We start from the raw sequence: 17,686 nt of genomic DNA, 5'->3' as shown, positions 1-17,686 counted from the left end.
CAGCAGCATTATTCAAAATAGCCAAACAGTGGAAGCAACCTAAGTGTCCCTCTACAGAGGAATGTGTAAACAAAATGTGTTCTGTCCATACAATGGAATATTATGGGTCTTAGAAAGGAAGGAAATCCTGACACCTGCTACAATGTGGATGAATCTTGAGGACATTATGCTGAGTGAAACAAGCCAGTCACAAAGGCCAAATACTTATATGAAGTACCTAAAACAATCCAATTCATAGACACAGACAGTTAGAAGGGTGGCTGCCAGGGGCTGAAGAGGGGAAATGGGAAGTTCATATTTCATGGGTAGAGTTTCAGTTTCTCCATTCTCTGGAGAAGATGATGATGATGGCCAGACAGCAAAATAAATGTACTCAGGGACAGTGGACTGTATTTTTAAAAATGGCGAGGTTGGTATATTTTATGCTGTGTGTAGTGTTTATGTTATTATAATTAAACATAATTTTAAAGAATGAAGGTACCTGGGTTACATGCCAGGACTTGGAATCAGAATCAGGGTGTGAGAATCTGTATTTTAACAAGCTTTTGAGATCCACTGCCTATGCTGCACTCAGCTTCCTGCTACTCTGAGTCCTTCCAACCAGACCTCTCAAGGAACTACAATTCCTGGTATAGGGGAGTAAGTCAGAGGGGGCGCCTTTGATGGCAGCACTGGTGCCTGGACACCCAGGGAGGGAGTCAGAGCTCGGAAGCTGCAGAGAGGGCATAGGGCTATTGGGTCTGCTGTGCCTTTCTTGGGTGATGGGCAGGGCCAGGGTTAGGGAGAGGCCAGTAAGGGATGACCAAAATTTAGTACCTGAGATAAATAACATTTCATACAAGATTAAAAAAACTCAAGTCAGTACAAAGAATCCATTGTGAGCACAATATCAAAACTTTAAAGACAGGCTGCTTGTTTCATGACCTTGCATCATTGTGTGAAGGTTGTTTCCCATCAGCTTACAGCTCTTGGGTTGTGCAGCCAGCCATCCCCGCTGGGCGGTGTACAAGGATTTACAGTGGTGTGCCAGCATGCTGAGCAGTGTGAGACTTTCATATAGTTCATGGGTTTTTGACTGCAGAGTTCTTATTCACTTTTCCCAAACAGGTTAAAACATGTGAGGATATTTTGGTAAGTGTATATAGGGCACTCATTGTTCCTTCTCTCACAAACTCCAGTATGGCTCAGCATGGTGTCCACAATAGGTCACTGGTAACCATGGCAGGTTGGCTCTCCGAGGCCCACGCCTCTGCCACAGGACGGTGGGGAAGCCTGTGTTGAGTGTGGCAGAAGACTTCAGCTTCCTCCATTTTGACCTTAGTCTGTATTTTCTAACTAGTTAAATTCTTTCCAGCTTATCTCTTAACTCAGACCAAAGACCTGGTGGGCCAAGCATCCCTTAATGGGAACCACAATAAGGACTGGCCTGACACCAGCAAGACTCCACGTGATTGACCCGAAGAGAGTGATCAACCTGACCTTTACTCCCATCACACATAGCCACCGACCTTTGTCCCACATTCTCCTTATATGAACCGAGAAGTATTTTCAGCACTTGGGAGACAGTCTTTGAGGTGGTTGTCTGCTGTCTTCCCAGTGTTGGTATCACTGAAATAAATTCCTTTCTTGTTTTGTCACCACTCGTCTCCCTGCCTTTAGATTTTGTCAGTGGTGAGTGGCCAAACGTGGTTTGTTTGGAAGCCCCAGAGCCAGCTGCTCTTGCACCCCTGTGCCCGGGCTACAAGGGGGCCTGGGATCATAATGAGAAGACACATTCTAGAGGGCACAGTGGATGGGTGCTGGGTGGCCTGGGAGTCACCATCTAACATGTTCACCCTGTAACATGAAGAGGCATGGAGGCCACTGGCGTGGGTGATGATCCACCACGGGGCGGAGAACTTCAGCTATAGGGCCCCATATTCATCTCTCTGAGACCTGAAACTTGACTTGGAGTTCACAGTTTCTCTAGTCTTTTCCTTAAAGAGATGGGCCCAAAACCTTTGTGCCTGGAGCATAGAGTAGGGGTGAGGATGGCCATTTCCACGGGCCTGTGGAGGGGGTGGGGATGGTGTGGGTTTTTTCCCCTTTGCTTAGAATTATAAACAAACCAACAATCATCCCTAAATTAATATGGGCTCAATGCAACAAATTAAGAAGATTTAGATATGGCTAAATTAAAAAGTGATTTTCCCTCCTTCTGCCCCCAACCCCTTTCTTCCAGCAGTAACCCTTCAGACATTTCCTTCTGGTTTATTCAAACACACACACTCTTGTAAAGAACTTTGTAAAAATGACAGTTCAGTGAAAATCAGTCCTTATTTGTTCAGTGATATTTCAGTGCTCTATTTGTGGGCATCGTTCTGAGCCATTTTGAAATAGGAAAACTAGAGAGGTGCCACGAAAGACTACTTGTATCCTGCTAGGACTTGCACCCCCTCCTTTACACATGCCTTAATGTATGTCCTCCTTGTAAAGGTCAAGGAGCTAATGATTTCTTTGGAGACTTCCAGCACAATAGATAACATGCAAGGAATAATCCGGTGAGGTCAGCATATACATTTTCCAAGAACACCTTGCCACCGAAACCCCTGGCTCCAGGGCATACATGACTTATGGAGGTCAAACCTTGTTTTGACCAGAGCCTGAGAGGACATGTACACCAGATCATAATCCTCAATAAAAACCCCAGACTTCGAGCAAAGCCGAGATGCACTCTCCTTTCCTTTCTGAGTCTCCCAGACACTGTATCTGCTCTATGTCTTCAATGAACTCTACTCTCACTTTCTTCTTGGCTTGCATTAATAGAGGTCTTTTGACCTCTATTCTGGGTACTTGGACCCGGCCAGCCTGTATCAATTGCACAGAGAGCTTCCTCACCATTTAACCAATAGACATGGTATCCCACCCTGTGACCTCCTGGGCATATTCCACATGGAGTCACACCCTGAAAAGAATCTTTCCAGTGGGCTTGCACTGGTGCCTGAAAGTTTTCCTATTAAAGCCATTTCTTTGGGTTAAGGCTTTGAAGGTGGTCCCTAAAATAAAAATACAATCAAAGGCATTGTGAAAGGAAAAGGACTCCGGATGCGGACATATCTGTCAGCTCCTAGATTCACCGTTTTTTATGTTTATGACTCTGGCCAAGTTATTTACCTTTCCTGAGCCTCGATTATCTTGCCTGTTAGGTGGGATTGTTTTTTGTTTGTTTGTTTTATTTTTTTAAGGTGGGATTGTTGTATGGATTAAATACAATTCAGTGTGAAAAACCTCAAGCCCATTGTCTGACAGAGATTGGTATTCAATAAAAGTTATTGAGTTTCTTAAAGAACATGAACTGAATGAAGTGTAACCAGGATAAGATTTCAGCTTCCCTTTAAAAGTCCAGGATCTAAAATTTGTATTCTATCACTCCGAAGTAAACTTGTTAGTGTCATGTTTTAGTTTTCTCAGTTACTGGAATGCATTGTCACACTTAAAAATGTTGAGGTACCCTAAAATGTGAGGCATTTGATAACATTTTACTTCATAGTAGAGTTAATTGTATCTAGATTGTAGAAAACCAGCTACTGGAGTTCAGTCACTTAAGAACTTAGAAATTCAGCAAGGTTGGGTGAAGAGGGAACATTATAGCACTGGAGAGTAAACCCAGAGTTTGAAGAGGTGCAATGGGAAATAATGTAATGAGAGGAAGGACTCCTTCGGACTGGAGTGTAGGGTAAGCTTTCTTTATAGTCTGAAAATGTCTTGGAGGTTTTGCTAAGTGTCATTCCAGTAACATTGCCTAATGAAGGGAATACTAAAAGATGACAGTTTGAAGTTTATGATAAACAGGATGAAAAGCAAAGAGCTCTTGAGAAATGAGTGGTAACCTACAACAAATTGTGAATTTTAACAGTATTCGGGTGACAACTATCAAATTCTTGGCTTTGAAAAGCTGGCAAATGCTTAATACTGGTATATTTGAGATATTGCTATGTGGATTTTGACCATTTGAGTATTCTTCAAAGACTCTATTTGATCCTAAAACTTCTGCTTTATGAAAGGGAAATCCATTTCTCAAGCTGCTTTGAAGTGTGGCAGGAAGCATACAGGACACTTTGTAATTTATGATAATGCTAAGTGAAATGTCTTACCAACTTCTGTAGAAAGCGACTGCAATGGAAAAATCTCCATTTAGTTCTAAACTAGGTAAAATGGTCTCAACAGTACCACCAGGGGCACTGATGAGTCCTATAAATTAGAAACTAATATAATAAAAGAATTTCACAACTTAAAAAAAAAAAAAAGTCCAGGATCTGTCAGGTAAGGTTGGTGGACATTGGAACACATTGTTTCTAATTCCCAGGTCCATGGCAGAGGAAGCAGGAGGCCAGTGAGATGGCAGGGCTGAGAGTCAAGCCCTGGCCTATCTGTCTCCGAGATCAGGGATAATTGATGAGAAAGAGACCCTTCCCTCTCAAACTCACAGCTCAGTCATCAGTCCTAGCAATGTCAGACATAAATCTTGGTTTGCTTTATTCCAGGGCTGTCTTTACCAGTATTCTCCCTTTCATCTTTGTAGCAGCTCTGTGCTGACAATATTATCATCCATGCTAAATCAGGTTCCTGGGGCTCCTGGGGACCAGTGTGAATGCATTAATCAGCAAGCACCTCTCATATTTTAGCACTGTTTGTGCGACAGATTGACCAGTTTGCAATAGTCAGCTCCAAGAGCCTGAGAGCCAGGATGGGACAGGTTTCTTTAGCTACAATGCAAAGGGAAGTTACTCAAACGAGAGGGCTAAGTGTTATTAGCAGAAGGGAGGTTGGGGAGGGACATAAGCAGAGAAGGAATGCATTTTGTTTTGCAGAACCAACAGATCTGGCCAAGGAGACCCCCACCACGTGTTTCACCTGAGAGTCTCTTGTTAGATAGGTCTTGCCTGATAGCCCCTTACGTGAGCCCCTTTGAGCCAGACTGGTTCTGAGACCCTGCCTAGAAGCCCTCTGGAATCATCCTGAAGTTACCTCTAGCTCATTATGATACAAAGATCTCCTCCTATGTGTGGAGTTTTCCACCACTTTTCAAGTATACAATGTGTGCACTAGCATGCTGACACATTGGGAATGCACAATTGAACCTAAGTGCCTAAGTGATAGGATATGTCTACGTTCCTTAATGTATATGCATGCTCCCTCCCGTACTCCCCAGTACACTGAATAAAAGCTTCCTGTACTGACCCCACAGGAAACAGTGCTTTGAGAGCTACCTCCCTGTCTTCTTACTTGTGACAAATAATAAAAGTTCTTGGCTTTCAACAAAGACTTTCCTGCAGGGGACCAGTCTTGGGAGCAGCAAGGAATGCACCTGGCAGGAGGGGCCTGGGATGGGAGTGGCTGTGAAGAGACACATGGGGGCTGGTTGTAGAGGAGGGGGCATGGCTGAGTATGGGGTTCACATTTGCTATCTTCCTCTAGGGCTGTCCCAACTAATGTGGTGTGTAGTGACCGTGACTCAGGCCAGTGTCTGAACTGTTCTTCCTGTATTTATAGATGAGAGTTCCCACATACAACTCAGTATTTAAAACTTGGGAGGGTTAAATCAGAGAAAATATATCTTCAGAAGTTCAGTGGGGCCTCTGTAGCCCCTAGTGACCTTGTAGGATGTGAAAGAAAGCCAGTATTCATGTATTTCACACTCGTAGTTTATGAAGCACCTTTACCTGGTAGGTTGTGCTAGGTCCAGGTGAAGTGAGCACACTCAGCCCTCAGGAGTTCTCAGGTGGTCACAGTGGCACTGTAAAGGTGTGTACAGTGTGGAGGGCCAGGGTAGGAACAAGTACTTCTCTTTAGGAAGGAACTTGCGAGATGAAGAAAGCAGGGAGGGGCATTTGGCTTATCCTTGAAACCTGAGTAGAAATTAGCTGGGTGCAGCGGTGGAGGGAAAAGAGTCCCTTGAAGAGGGAACAGCAGGAACAAGGCAGAGCACCTGATCCCATTTCTCACTGAGGTCGCGGTCACTGTCACACAGAACTGAGATGCCATGGTCATTGGGAGACAGAGGTCTACAGAGAGCACCTGCTCCCTCCCTGTGGTTCTAAAGATGAGGACACTGAGAGGTGAGGGGTTAGGGCTCTGGATGGTGAATGGACATCAAGAGAGGAGACCACATCGTGGTGAAGCCACCAGTCCAGGCTATCCTCATGCCAGGTGGCTGGACCTGACTCCTACACACAGCTGTGTCCCTCCTCACACATCTGTCTCCTCTGGATCATTCCAAATGTTTTCTCCAAAATGGGCAGATGCTTCTGAGCTTTTTCCTTAAAGAGGAGAGAAAACCTTTTGGCATTGTCTGGGGAAGCAGGGCAGCCATGTGCTTGAGTCCAGCAATTCTACCCTAAATTTGTTCATGCATGTGTGGACCAGGAGACCCCACACACATGTTCACATGGCACCAATTATGAGAAGTCCAAGAAACAGCAACCCAGCTGCCCAGCTGCAGTAGGACCTGTAAGTGTATCACCACATATTCACCCGAGAGAACATGATATGGTCACGGAAATAGACAAACCACACCTTCTGAATGGCTCTTAAAACACAATACAGAGCAAAAGAAACGAGTCCCCAAGGACAAACACTGTGCGAGTCTATTTATATGAAGCTCAAAAGCAGACACAGCTAAACAATGTATTGTTGAGGGATACAGATGCAGTTCAAAATGAAGCAATAGCACAGTTCTCAAAGAGTGCACAAAAAACCTGCTATAGCTAATAAATTTAGCAAAAGTGCACACTACAAGATCATTACACAAAAATTGGTTGTGTTTCCAAACACCAGCAGTGAAGAACCCAGAAAGGAAATTAAGAAAAAAAATCTAATTTATAATAACATCAAAAAGAAGAAAATATCTGGGAATAAGTGAGGTGAAAGATCTGCATGCCGAAAAGTATAAGACATTACTGAAAGAAGATAGAAGACATGGCTAAATGCAAAGACCTCATGTCCATGGTCTGGGGATGGATGACTGCCCCAGTCTTCCCCTGCCCTCATCACCAGCTCCTTGATTGGGAACTTGGGGTTTGCCACAAGGGACCTTCCTAGTCCAGCCAGCATCACTTGGCTGGCTTGCTGAGGAGGGCAAGCAAGTTGGGAAGCCACTGTGCATAGGGCCTCCCTGACATGACTCGAGAGCCCAGTCTGTCTTCCCTGGCTGGGAGGATGCAGCCCAGTGCCCACGGAAGAGAGGATTGAAAGACCAGGGCTGACCTCATGCCTGCCTGGCTTCCATGGGGGGCACCCTCTCCTTTTCAGTGGTCTTTTGCCACGCTCTATGTCCCTATCCCAAGGACTTCCTCTATCAGGACTCCCAGGACCTGGGAAGGTGCCCCACACTGCTGGCGGCATGTGCAAACAAGGACTGTGTCTTTCAGGGACTGTGATGACTGTGTCTTTCAGGGACTGTGATGTCCAAACAAGGACTGTGTCTTTCAGGGACTGTGATGACTGTGATGACTGCTGGGTGGGGAAGGACACTGGGTGACATGCCAGTGGAGTGAGGTGGGTGCAGCTCAACGTGATACTTGAGGCAGCCAGCTCAGGAGCCAGACTGCTAGGGCTGGTCCTCGCTCCTCTGCTCCTTTGCTGTGACAACACTTAATAGACAATATCATACAAACAGAAAATAGTGTAATAGTAATTGTACAAAAAATCAAGTTTGGGTCTTTGTGGAGAGTTTTCTGCTGACCTCCGACAAGGTATGTGTGGAGCTCTGCTCATCTGCCTCTCTGAGCCTGCTCTGCTGAAGGTAAAGCAGGTCACTCACCTAGGCACCCTCCCTCCAACCAGATATGGGCTGGAACCACCAACATTTGAGCCGTAGAATCAGGCATTTAAGAGGGGTTAGCCTGGGGCAACTGGGTGGCTCAGTCTGTTAAGTATCTGCCTTCAATCGGGTCATGATCCTGGTGTCCTGGGATCGAGCCCTGCACTGGGCTCCCTGCTCAGTGGGGAGCCTGTTTTTCCCTCTCTCTCTGACCCTCCCCCTACTCATGCTTTCACTTGCAGACCCCCAAAATGAATAACTAAAAAAAATCTTAAAAAAAAAAAACAGATCTTGATATGCAAAAGTCTAGAGCTATGTTGTCCAACATGGTAGCCACTGGCTCTATGTGGCTATTAAACACTTGAAATCTGGCCAATCTTAACTGAGATGTGCTGTGAGTTCAAGTATAAGACAGCAAACTGTCTTTTTTTATGTCTGACATTAGAGCCAAAAAAGGGGGGGCATAGTATTTGGTTGGACTTTGAAGTAACAAGAAAAAAGAATGTAAAATATGTCACTGATAAGTTTTTTTATAACTACATGTTGAAATGATAATAGTCGGGATATATTGAGTTAAATAAGTTCTAAAATTAATTTCACTTATTTCAACATGGCTTTACTTTTTTTTAACATGGCTGCTCTATAATTTAAAATTATGTCAATTGCTCAGGCATGACTGGGTGGCACTAGTTTAGAATGATAGACATCAAACCACCAAGTGTGCTCAGAAGTGGGGGAAGGGGAGAAGTGTGTAGAACAGGACCTTCCCTTAGCTTTTCTGCATGGTTATACAACTTCACATATTTGTGTATAGCCTCCCCAACAATTAACAGAAAAAGGATTTATTGCCATGATTCCTGGCCACAATGCTTTCCACCTCACCATGCTTGACATATTTGCCCTCCCCGATGCCCTATCTCTAGGGAGGGCCTGTGGCTCATGGAGAGAGGCCACCTGCCATTTCAACATTAATTTTACATTGGGGCATATCAAGCATGACCAGCCCTTAAGGAATGGATGCAGGGCATGTTGTCTGCCTGCCACATTCATGCAGAGAGCAGACCAGGAAGGGTGAGAGCCAGAAGCAGTGGGGGAGGGTGGGGAGGCACACAACAACAAGAAGGCCCTGGCAGCCAGGAAGGGGAGTGCAACTAGCTTGTTTTCTTAAAGCCATCTCTAGCATTGGAAATGCATTCTTCTCTCTGATGTGGATAGCAATTGAGGGCACAGTTTCTGGAAAAGAGCAAGATAAATTCTAGTAAGTATTTTCTGTGGGAGCCTGGGAAAATTGCTCCTGTATGTGATGCGTGTCTGGGGCAGTGAACCAACCATTTCCTGGACACTGGTGCTCCCAGTGGATGCTCTAATTCATTCACTGATTGCAGAGTCTAACAGAGCTAGAGAATGAGGGGGCATCACATTCCCTGATGGCCTGGGTTCCTTTGCACATCAACATGTCTCTGGCTACTGCTTTTTTAATGGGGGTATTAAGATGTTGAACCCCATTAACCTCTAGGTCATGGAAGAGAATCAGGGAGTGGGTCCCATTATTCTCCTGGATGAGGACTTCTATTTTCCCAGATCCAGAATTCACACACGCACACACACACACACACACACACACACACACTATAAGACATCTTGAAAACATTTTCAACCAAAGCAAAAGAGAGATTTCTAAAAATATTAAATGCTCCCAGTACACGGGTTTTAAGTTAATAGAAAGTATGTTTTATTTTAACTTAGTTCAGAATGAAGATGACTAGCCACTTAAAATGCCTGAATGTCATTCTATTTCTTGTACTTAACAACTTTGCAAAGCAAATAAATGAGAATGCAAAGAGCCAAACCAAACAAAATTCCAGACTTCTCCTAGAAAAAGTCCAATAAAACACAAACAATTACATTAAACACATTCAGCATAAGTTGATGTTTTCGATTACATTTTCTGGGGCCTGAGACACATTGTAGGCAGTGGCCAATTTATGCTATAAATACCATTGCAAAAGCCATGAATTAAAACTGCTATTAGATAGTGTACAGAATGATAGTTGGAGAAGATTGCCAAAGACAATCCTTCCTTAAAGTCAAACCTCTATAAAGTCTACTCCCAGAGAGACTGGTGTCCTTTCTAAATTCCTCTCTAAATATTTAATTCAGACAAAGCAAATTGTCTCATTTTATTTACTTATTTGAGAGAGAGAGCCCACACAAGCGGGGGGTGGGGGGACAGAGGGAGAGGGAGAAGCAGACTCCCTGCTGAGCAGGGAACCTGACACATGGGGAGCTCCACTCCAGCACCCTAAGATCATGACCTGAGCTGATGGCAGACATAACCAACTGAGTCACCCAGGCACCCCTCTATTTCTGCTAATTTTTGCTAAGGCTTTAAAAAAAAGTCAAAAAATTTAAAGACGTATAATTTCTGGTAACAAAAGGAAAATGTATTTGTCATAGAAAATGATTAAAGTAAAGGAAGAAGAGGAAATGTATCAAGGAATAAATAAACATCACCCAGATGGCCTTCATCCTAAAATAACAACAGATAGAATTTCAGTGTATTCCTAGGCTTTTTTTCTGTGAATAGATTAGACAGATGTGTGTGTGTGCATGTGCGTGTGTGTGTGCGCGCGTGTGCGTGTGTAATGAAAAACATGTCCATACTGTACGTTTTCATCATACATTTTTCTCTGTCCTTTTGCAAATGGCTGCATTATATTTCATCTTGTGGATAGACCATGATTTATGTGCCCATGTCTTGGACATTGGACTGTTCTTGTGTCTCACTGCAGGAAACAATGTTATGTAAATCTTGGCTTCCTTCAGAATGGATCCATCTCTACATGAAAAATTGTACTTGGGTACATTCTACTGCACTGCCTTCCAGAAACCAATTCTATTCCCCCACTGCAGTGAGAAAGAATCCCCACCTCCCTTTACAGCCCTGTGTAGTAGAACCTATCTTTTCCCTGGGTTTTTATCTAATAGTTGGGATATCAGCTGAAAAAGCTTATAGGTATAGCCTCTGCCCAACCACCCCCAACCCAAAGAACTTTAGCAATCACGAGAGCTCTCAAGAAGAGGCACACTCTCCAGGAAGCAAAGGAGCAGAGGTAAGATGCTAAGGAGTGACAGGTGAGGAGCCTGAGCTCTGGAGCTGGGGCTCCTCTGCAGATCCCCAGCACCTACATTAAGAAGCCAGCTGTGATGGAGTCTCCATACATTGGAGTCTGGTGTTGGCCGGCTGATGCAGGGCTTAGCCTCCCCTTACGGAGTCAGCCAGGAGGCCTTGTGGGCTGAGAATGGATACACCCCTGTCTGGTTGGCTGGCAGTAGAGGAGCTGGCGGCCCCAGGAAGCAGGCTCCCCAACCTGAGCTTACCCACACCTGAGTTTAGCCCTAACCTGGGCTTACCTGCTACAGTGGCCAAGCGGAGAGGGTCCAGCTGGGCCTCCTCCACTGTCCTTCTCTGACCAGGCAGGAAGCTGGCTGAGGTGAGCCCACCCTTTAAGAGCAGAAGTCCACATGAGGAGCATGTGAGCGCCCGTGCCGGGGCCCTCATGATCCTGGTGAGGCGATGGCCCCGTGACCTCGCTCCCAGGCCAGGAAAGGAAACCAGGGCCTCATGTTGCTAGGCTGCTCTGTGTGGGATCCCATGAAAGCAGCCTGGGGATCTGAGAGAAGTGGGGGAGCTAGAACTTTCCCTTTGAAGTGACCCTCCCCCCAGCCAGTCCTTTCCCTGATGGAAATGTCAGCATGGTTTGCATAATTGAGACAATTGGACATAATCGTTCTTTCAGAAGCCCCTCATCAGGCGGGCAGTGCCAGGGCCCCAGGGAGCCCAGAGAAGGCACCACATGGCACTAATCATCTGTAATTCTTTCTCAAATCATCTGAGGTTGAGCCAGAGGTCGAGGTGAACTTCACTACAAATGCAGTGTGAGTCCCACATGACTCTCGTCCCCATCCGGGTGCTCCTAACTTCCACTGTCCCCACACTACCAGCAGCCTGCATGACCCATATCTTCAGTCTCTCTAGAACCACCATTGGGGGGATGCTGTAGGGATGTGCATGGTTTTCCAGCTTTCAGTGAGCTTTCTCAGACTAGTGAGAAAGAGAAAACCCAAACTTGGAAATTCTCCTGTGCACGACCCTCTAGGCAGGGGGCTGGATTGCCCACACACCTGTGGGTCTCCTGGGATGCCTCCCTCATCTCCCAGAAGAGTGGACAGAAATGCAGACAGGCTGGATGCAGGGGAAGTTAAGGCAGTTTCCATTTTACAGATGAGGACACAGGCCTCTGACTGAGCTCGTGAAGTGGAGCAGAGATGTAAATTGGTGCCATAGAGCCCTGGTGGAGATGCAGCCTGAACCTGGGACCATGCCCCCCAGGAGGCCAACCCCACACCTGCAGGACCCTCAGTGGGCTTAGGGAGCTTCTGACCTGAGAGGTGGATGCTAGACCTGGCAGGTGAGCCAGGCCATTTTCTGGGGAGGGAGTCTGTCCTTTGTGAGAGGGAGTTCTGAGCTTCCCTCAGGTCTGTGCCCACCAGAGGCTGACAACCTTGTCCCAGGAGAGTGGGCCCAGTGAGGGTGAAGGGTGACTCTGCCCATCTTTTTCTGGTGCACACAGCCTGGGGGCAGAGAGGTGCCCACCCAGGAGCAACTCTGGACCAATGCCACCTTTGTCTTCCCTTGTAAACTCATGATTGGCTCTAGATAGACTCACAGCTTTTAGAAAGAGTTCCCCCAGGGGCCAGAGGGATCTGCAATGACAGTATTTTGAGTGGCACAGGTCGAGACAGAATTATAGAGGTGGGGTGTTCCTAGGGTATCAAGAAAAAAGCTGGGGGCAGCTGGGAAGCCCCAGGGGCAGCTGGGAAGCCCCAGGTGGCAAGTGAGTGTCTTGCCATCTTTCACGGCATACTTGTGCTCCATCATGTCTACAAAGTATGAAAGTTGGCACAGAACACTGTGCCAATGAGCAGCCCCAGCCCATGGCCAAGACTGGTGATAATGACTTTATACTGCCTGCATGTTGAGATGATATATTGGGTGTTTTGGACTGAATAAAATGTATTATTAATTTTGTTATCTGCTTCTATGCATTTCTTTAAGGTGGCTACTGGAGAATTTAAAATACTATCTGTGGCTCACAGCTGTGGCATACTTTATATTCCTGTGGACTGGTGCTGAGCTGGAGCCATAAGAGGGAGGGGATCCTGAGCAGAATTCCCATTTTTCAGGATGTCCCCTCTCTGGGCATGGCACCCGGAAGAACCCGGTGCTAGGAAGCAATGCACAAGAACTGCGGACATGCTGTTAGTGTGCGAGGATTATTAGGTGTCCAGTGAGCACTCTGAACCAATGATAATAGCACTAACACTAGTGATGAGGAAGACACATGTACTGGTTAACTGGTGCCAGGTCCTGCCACTTGTGTAGTGACCTACTCAATCAGTCACCCAGTCTTGGAGGTGGTGCATTTCTTAACCTGAGTAAGGAATAAAGGTTCCAAGGCTCCTTGGGAATAACTTGCCTATGATCACAGTTGGTGAGAGGAGCTAAGGCAGTGTCCTGTGTGGTCACCTGTATGGAGCCCTGAGGAGGCAGTGGCAACCAGGTAGCCAACCTAAGGTAGAGCCAGCACTTGCACTCTATGTCTGGGGTCTTGGCTTGGGTCCCCCTCAGAGGAGACCCTGAGACAAGTTCATGGTGTTTCTCTTGCTGCTCTGTGCCCTGCATTTCCTTACCAATAGTAAGATCTTGAGACCCATTTGGATTCAGAAAGGATTTTTTCACAAGGCCCCCTGGTGACATGTGTCCTTCCATCAGGAGGCACCTCATATCCACTTGTCTGTCTTTTGTGAGATTGGGGGAATCTTGATGATGATCGCCTAGAGCCTTTGTATCAATACAATTTGCAAAAGGGTGATCCTCAATTCTACCATTTCTTCTTCATTTACTTGATGGAATTCACTTATGAAGAGAAACTTCCCCTGACCAAAGGGGTTAGTGTGGTTCACACAGGAAAGGCAAAAGGTTTTGGTTTCCAGAGTAATGACTTGGTTCCCTGGCATCATTCCAAGGTGACTCATATGTTTCTTTTTTCAGAGTGTCAGGATGTATGAATTCATGGATGGAAACATACTTGGTGCATTTTATTTATTTATTTATTTATTTATTTATTTATTTATTTATTTTTATAAATTTATTTTTTATTGGTGTTCAATTTGCCAATATATAGAATAACACCCAATGCTCATCCCATCAAGTGACCCCTTCAGTGTACTTGGTGCATTTTTTTTTAATTTTTATTTATTTATGATAGTCACAGAGAGAGAGAGAGAGAGAGGCAGAGACACAGGCAGAGGGAGAAGCAGGCTCCATGCACCGGAAGTCCAATGTGGGATTCGATCCCGGGTCTCCAGGATCGCGCCCTGGGCCAAAGGCAGGCGCCAAACCGCTGCGCCACCCAGGGATCCCTACTTGGTGCATTTTAGTTCACAGCAGTAACTTTCCTTATTGTTGCTCAAATTGTTCCAATTTCACATGGGTTCTTGAATCCTGGCACAACACCAGGAGTCTCCAAGACTATTTCTCTGGAGCAAAAAGGTGTTTCACATTCATCTGGTACATTTCTTGGCCAAGACCTGGATGTGGCCATTTGTCCAAGGAGAATTTCTAAATATCATTTTAGTGGGAAATGGTACTTAGAAAGAAGTATCTGCTTCTGAATTGAATTGTTTTCTAGTCCTTGCAGTTGGCAGAATGGTCATGTTTTATATGTGTCCATATATATAATATACATATTGTATACAATATACAATTATATATACTATATAAGATACATAAGAGAAAATGCATCATGAATTAATATTGATAGTTCCAATTCCAATTTAGAAACACACCCAGGGGCACCAGAGTGGCTCAGTCAGTTAAGTGGCTGCCTTTGGCTTAGGTCACGATCCTAGGGTCTTGGGATCGAGTCCCACGTCAGGGTCCCTGCTCAGCAGTGAGTCTGCTTCTCTCTCTCCCTCTTCCCCTCCCTCTAGTTTGCGCTCTCTCTTTCTCTCAGATAAATAAATAAAATCTTTAAAAAAAGAAACACAGCTTATTTACTTAATATCCTGATCTTATGTTTGTGTCTCTTTTTGCTTATGCTGAGTCTTATTCCTAATGACATTAACATAATTTGTCTCTTGCTTTATCCTAAGTTCAGTTTCAGAGCAACAATGCCAATATTGCTGTTAACAATACAATTACTAAATGCAGTTTAAGACACTATTTTGTTGTTCATTTTGACCTTAGGTATATCCTATTAGAGTTTTAAAATTACTTAAAATGATTCTTCTCCATGGGGTTATTATATAAACTTGATACATGGTTGAGTCCACTTATTTAATTTTCCTTTGGATTTTTAGGAATTGGGTTTTCAATTTAATTTTGTAAAACATTTTTATTATTGCAAAACCAAAACTGCAGTTAAGTTTTATCCAGAAGTATCTGGCTACTGTATCTCTCTCTCCTACTTGTCCTTTCCTCTCTACAAGTAAAGTATAACATATATCTTTCCTTTTTTAAACACTAGTGTATGGTATTAATTCCATATATATGTCCCTCCTCCTCTTTTTTGCGTAAATGGAAGAGTACTTTACATCTCCACTTTTCCTGGGAATTAATTAGCCGCTTCTTATTTCTTTTTGTAGCTGTATACACCAAATCCTTGGGTGAATGCATGAAAGTTGATTCAATTAGACGGACACTAGGTGGCTTTCGGTCTTTATAGATCTCATAACAACAAAAAGCCATGCCACACATTCTTTGGCATTTTTTCAGTAATCTTTAGGCTAAATTCCTAAAAGAGAGGTTCCTGGAATTAACAGTAAATGCACATGTGATTTTGCTAATATTGAAAAATTCCCTTCCATACAGGTTATCATTATGTGTTTCTACCAACATTTTTTGAGAGTTCTTGTTTCCTCACTGCCTCATCTACAGAATATATTGTGAAATGTTGGGATGTTTGCCAATCTTATTAAGAAACTGTATATAGAGATATAGTTTGAGTCTGACTTGATGGGATGAGCACTGGGTGTTACATGTTGGCAAATCAAACTTAAATAAAAACAAATGTAAAAAAAAAAAGAAAGAAATTGTGTCTGTATATAGTTTGGGTCTGAATCTCCTTTCTTAGGATGCCCTTGTCTGGTATTTGGATCAGGGTAGCACCAGCCTCATAGAATGAGTTGGGAAATGTTCACCCTCTTCTGTTTTCCGTAAGAGTTGGTGAAGGATTGGTACTAATTCTTCTTTACAAGTTTGGTAGAATTTACCATAGAAACCATCTGGGTCTGATGTATTCTTTGTGGGAAGTTTTAAAATTAATAGCTCAATCTCTTTACCTCTTTAATAGATCTGTTCAGACTTTTCCATTTCTTCTTGAGATGGTTTTAATAATTTGTGTCTTTGAAAGAATTGGTCTAATACTTCTGGATTTTCCATTTGTTGGCATGATATTCCCTTATAATCTTTTTTATTTCTTAGATCAGTGGTGGTATCTCTTCTTTCATTCTTGATTTTAGTAACTTGAGTCTTCTCCCTCTCATACCCACCCCTCTGTCCATCTAGCTAAGGATTTGTCAACTTTGCTGATCTTTTCAGATAATCAACTTTTGGTTGAGTTGATTTCTTCTATTGTTTTCCTATTCTTTATTTTACTTCTTTACATTCTAGTCTTATTTCCTTTCTTCTGTTTGATTTGAGTTTCATTTGCTCTTCTGTTTTTAGCTTTATAAAGTTGAAGATTCAATTATTGATTTGTAGTCTTTCGTTATTAACAGAGGTGTCTAAAGGTATCAATTTCCTCTGCACATTACTTTGGCTGTATTCCATAAGTTGTGGTATATTGTGTTTTCATTTTTGTTCATCTTAAAGTAGTTCATCTCTAATTTTTAAAAGATTTTTAAAATTTATTTATTTATTTAATTTATTTATAAGATTTTATTTATTTATTTATTCATGAGAGACAGAGAGAGAGAGAGAGAGGCAAAGACACAGGCAGAGGGAGAAGCAGGCTCCATGCAGGGAGCCTGACGTGGGACTCCAATCCTAGGTCTCCAGGATCATGCCCTGGGCCGAAGGCAGGTGCCAAACCGCTAAGCCACCCAGGGATCCCAGATTTTATTTATTTATTCATGAGACACACACAGAGAGATGTGTGTATCATGCAGGGAGCCTGACGTGGGACTTGATCCTTGGTCTCCAGGATCAGGCCCTGGGCTGAAGGGGGGGTTGCTAAACTATTGCTGAGCCACCCTGGTTGCCCCACATCTCTAATTTTTTGTGTGACTTTTTAACCCATTGATTGCTTAAGTGTATGTATAGTTGTGAATTTCACAAATTTCTGTTATTGATTTTGAATTTAATTCCACTGTGGTTGGAGAACATACTTAGTACAATTTCAATCTTTCTAAACTTATTTAGGCTTGTTGCATGGACTAGCATATGGTCTTTCCTGGACAATGTTCCATGTGAACTTGAGAGGAATATGTATTCTGCTATTGGGTGGAGTGGTCTGTTAGATGTCTATAGGTCAGTATAATTTTAATTTGCATTAATGTTACTAGGAGTGAAGTTGGGCATCTTTTCATGTTTAAAGGTGATCTGCATTTCTATTTCTGTGAACTTTCCACATCTTCTGCTCATTTTTAAAATCGAATCTTTTCCTTATTTTTAAAGCTTGTTCATATAAGATGATGAACTTGTGACTGTGCTAAAGTGGCAAATCTTTTCCACTCTCTTGTCATCTGTCATTTAACGGCACTTATTTTCCTTGACCTCTTGCTTCCTTGCTATCCATAGTTCAATTTAATTCACCACTG

At 43.8% G+C, this 17,686-nt stretch overlaps 1 protein-coding gene across 1 annotated transcript in view; it reads right to left on the bottom strand.

The window, feature by feature from the left end:
• The window catches only part of TRPM1 (transient receptor potential cation channel subfamily M member 1), a 123,684-nt gene that overhangs the window by 88,691 nt on the left and 17,307 nt on the right, over nt 1–17,686 (bottom strand). Inside the window, exon 2 of the mRNA XM_038533683.1 lies at nt 11,216–11,306. Coding sequence (XP_038389611.1) covers nt 11,216–11,306 — 91 coding nt within the window. The remainder of the gene's footprint in view (nt 1–11,215; nt 11,307–17,686) is intronic.

Source organism: Canis lupus, chromosome 3 (assembly GCF_011100685.1).
Source record: "Canis lupus familiaris isolate Mischka breed German Shepherd chromosome 3, alternate assembly UU_Cfam_GSD_1.0, whole genome shotgun sequence".
Lineage (NCBI taxonomy): Eukaryota > Metazoa > Chordata > Mammalia > Carnivora > Canidae > Canis > Canis lupus.
This window is presented reverse-complemented; position numbering and strand designations above follow the sequence as displayed.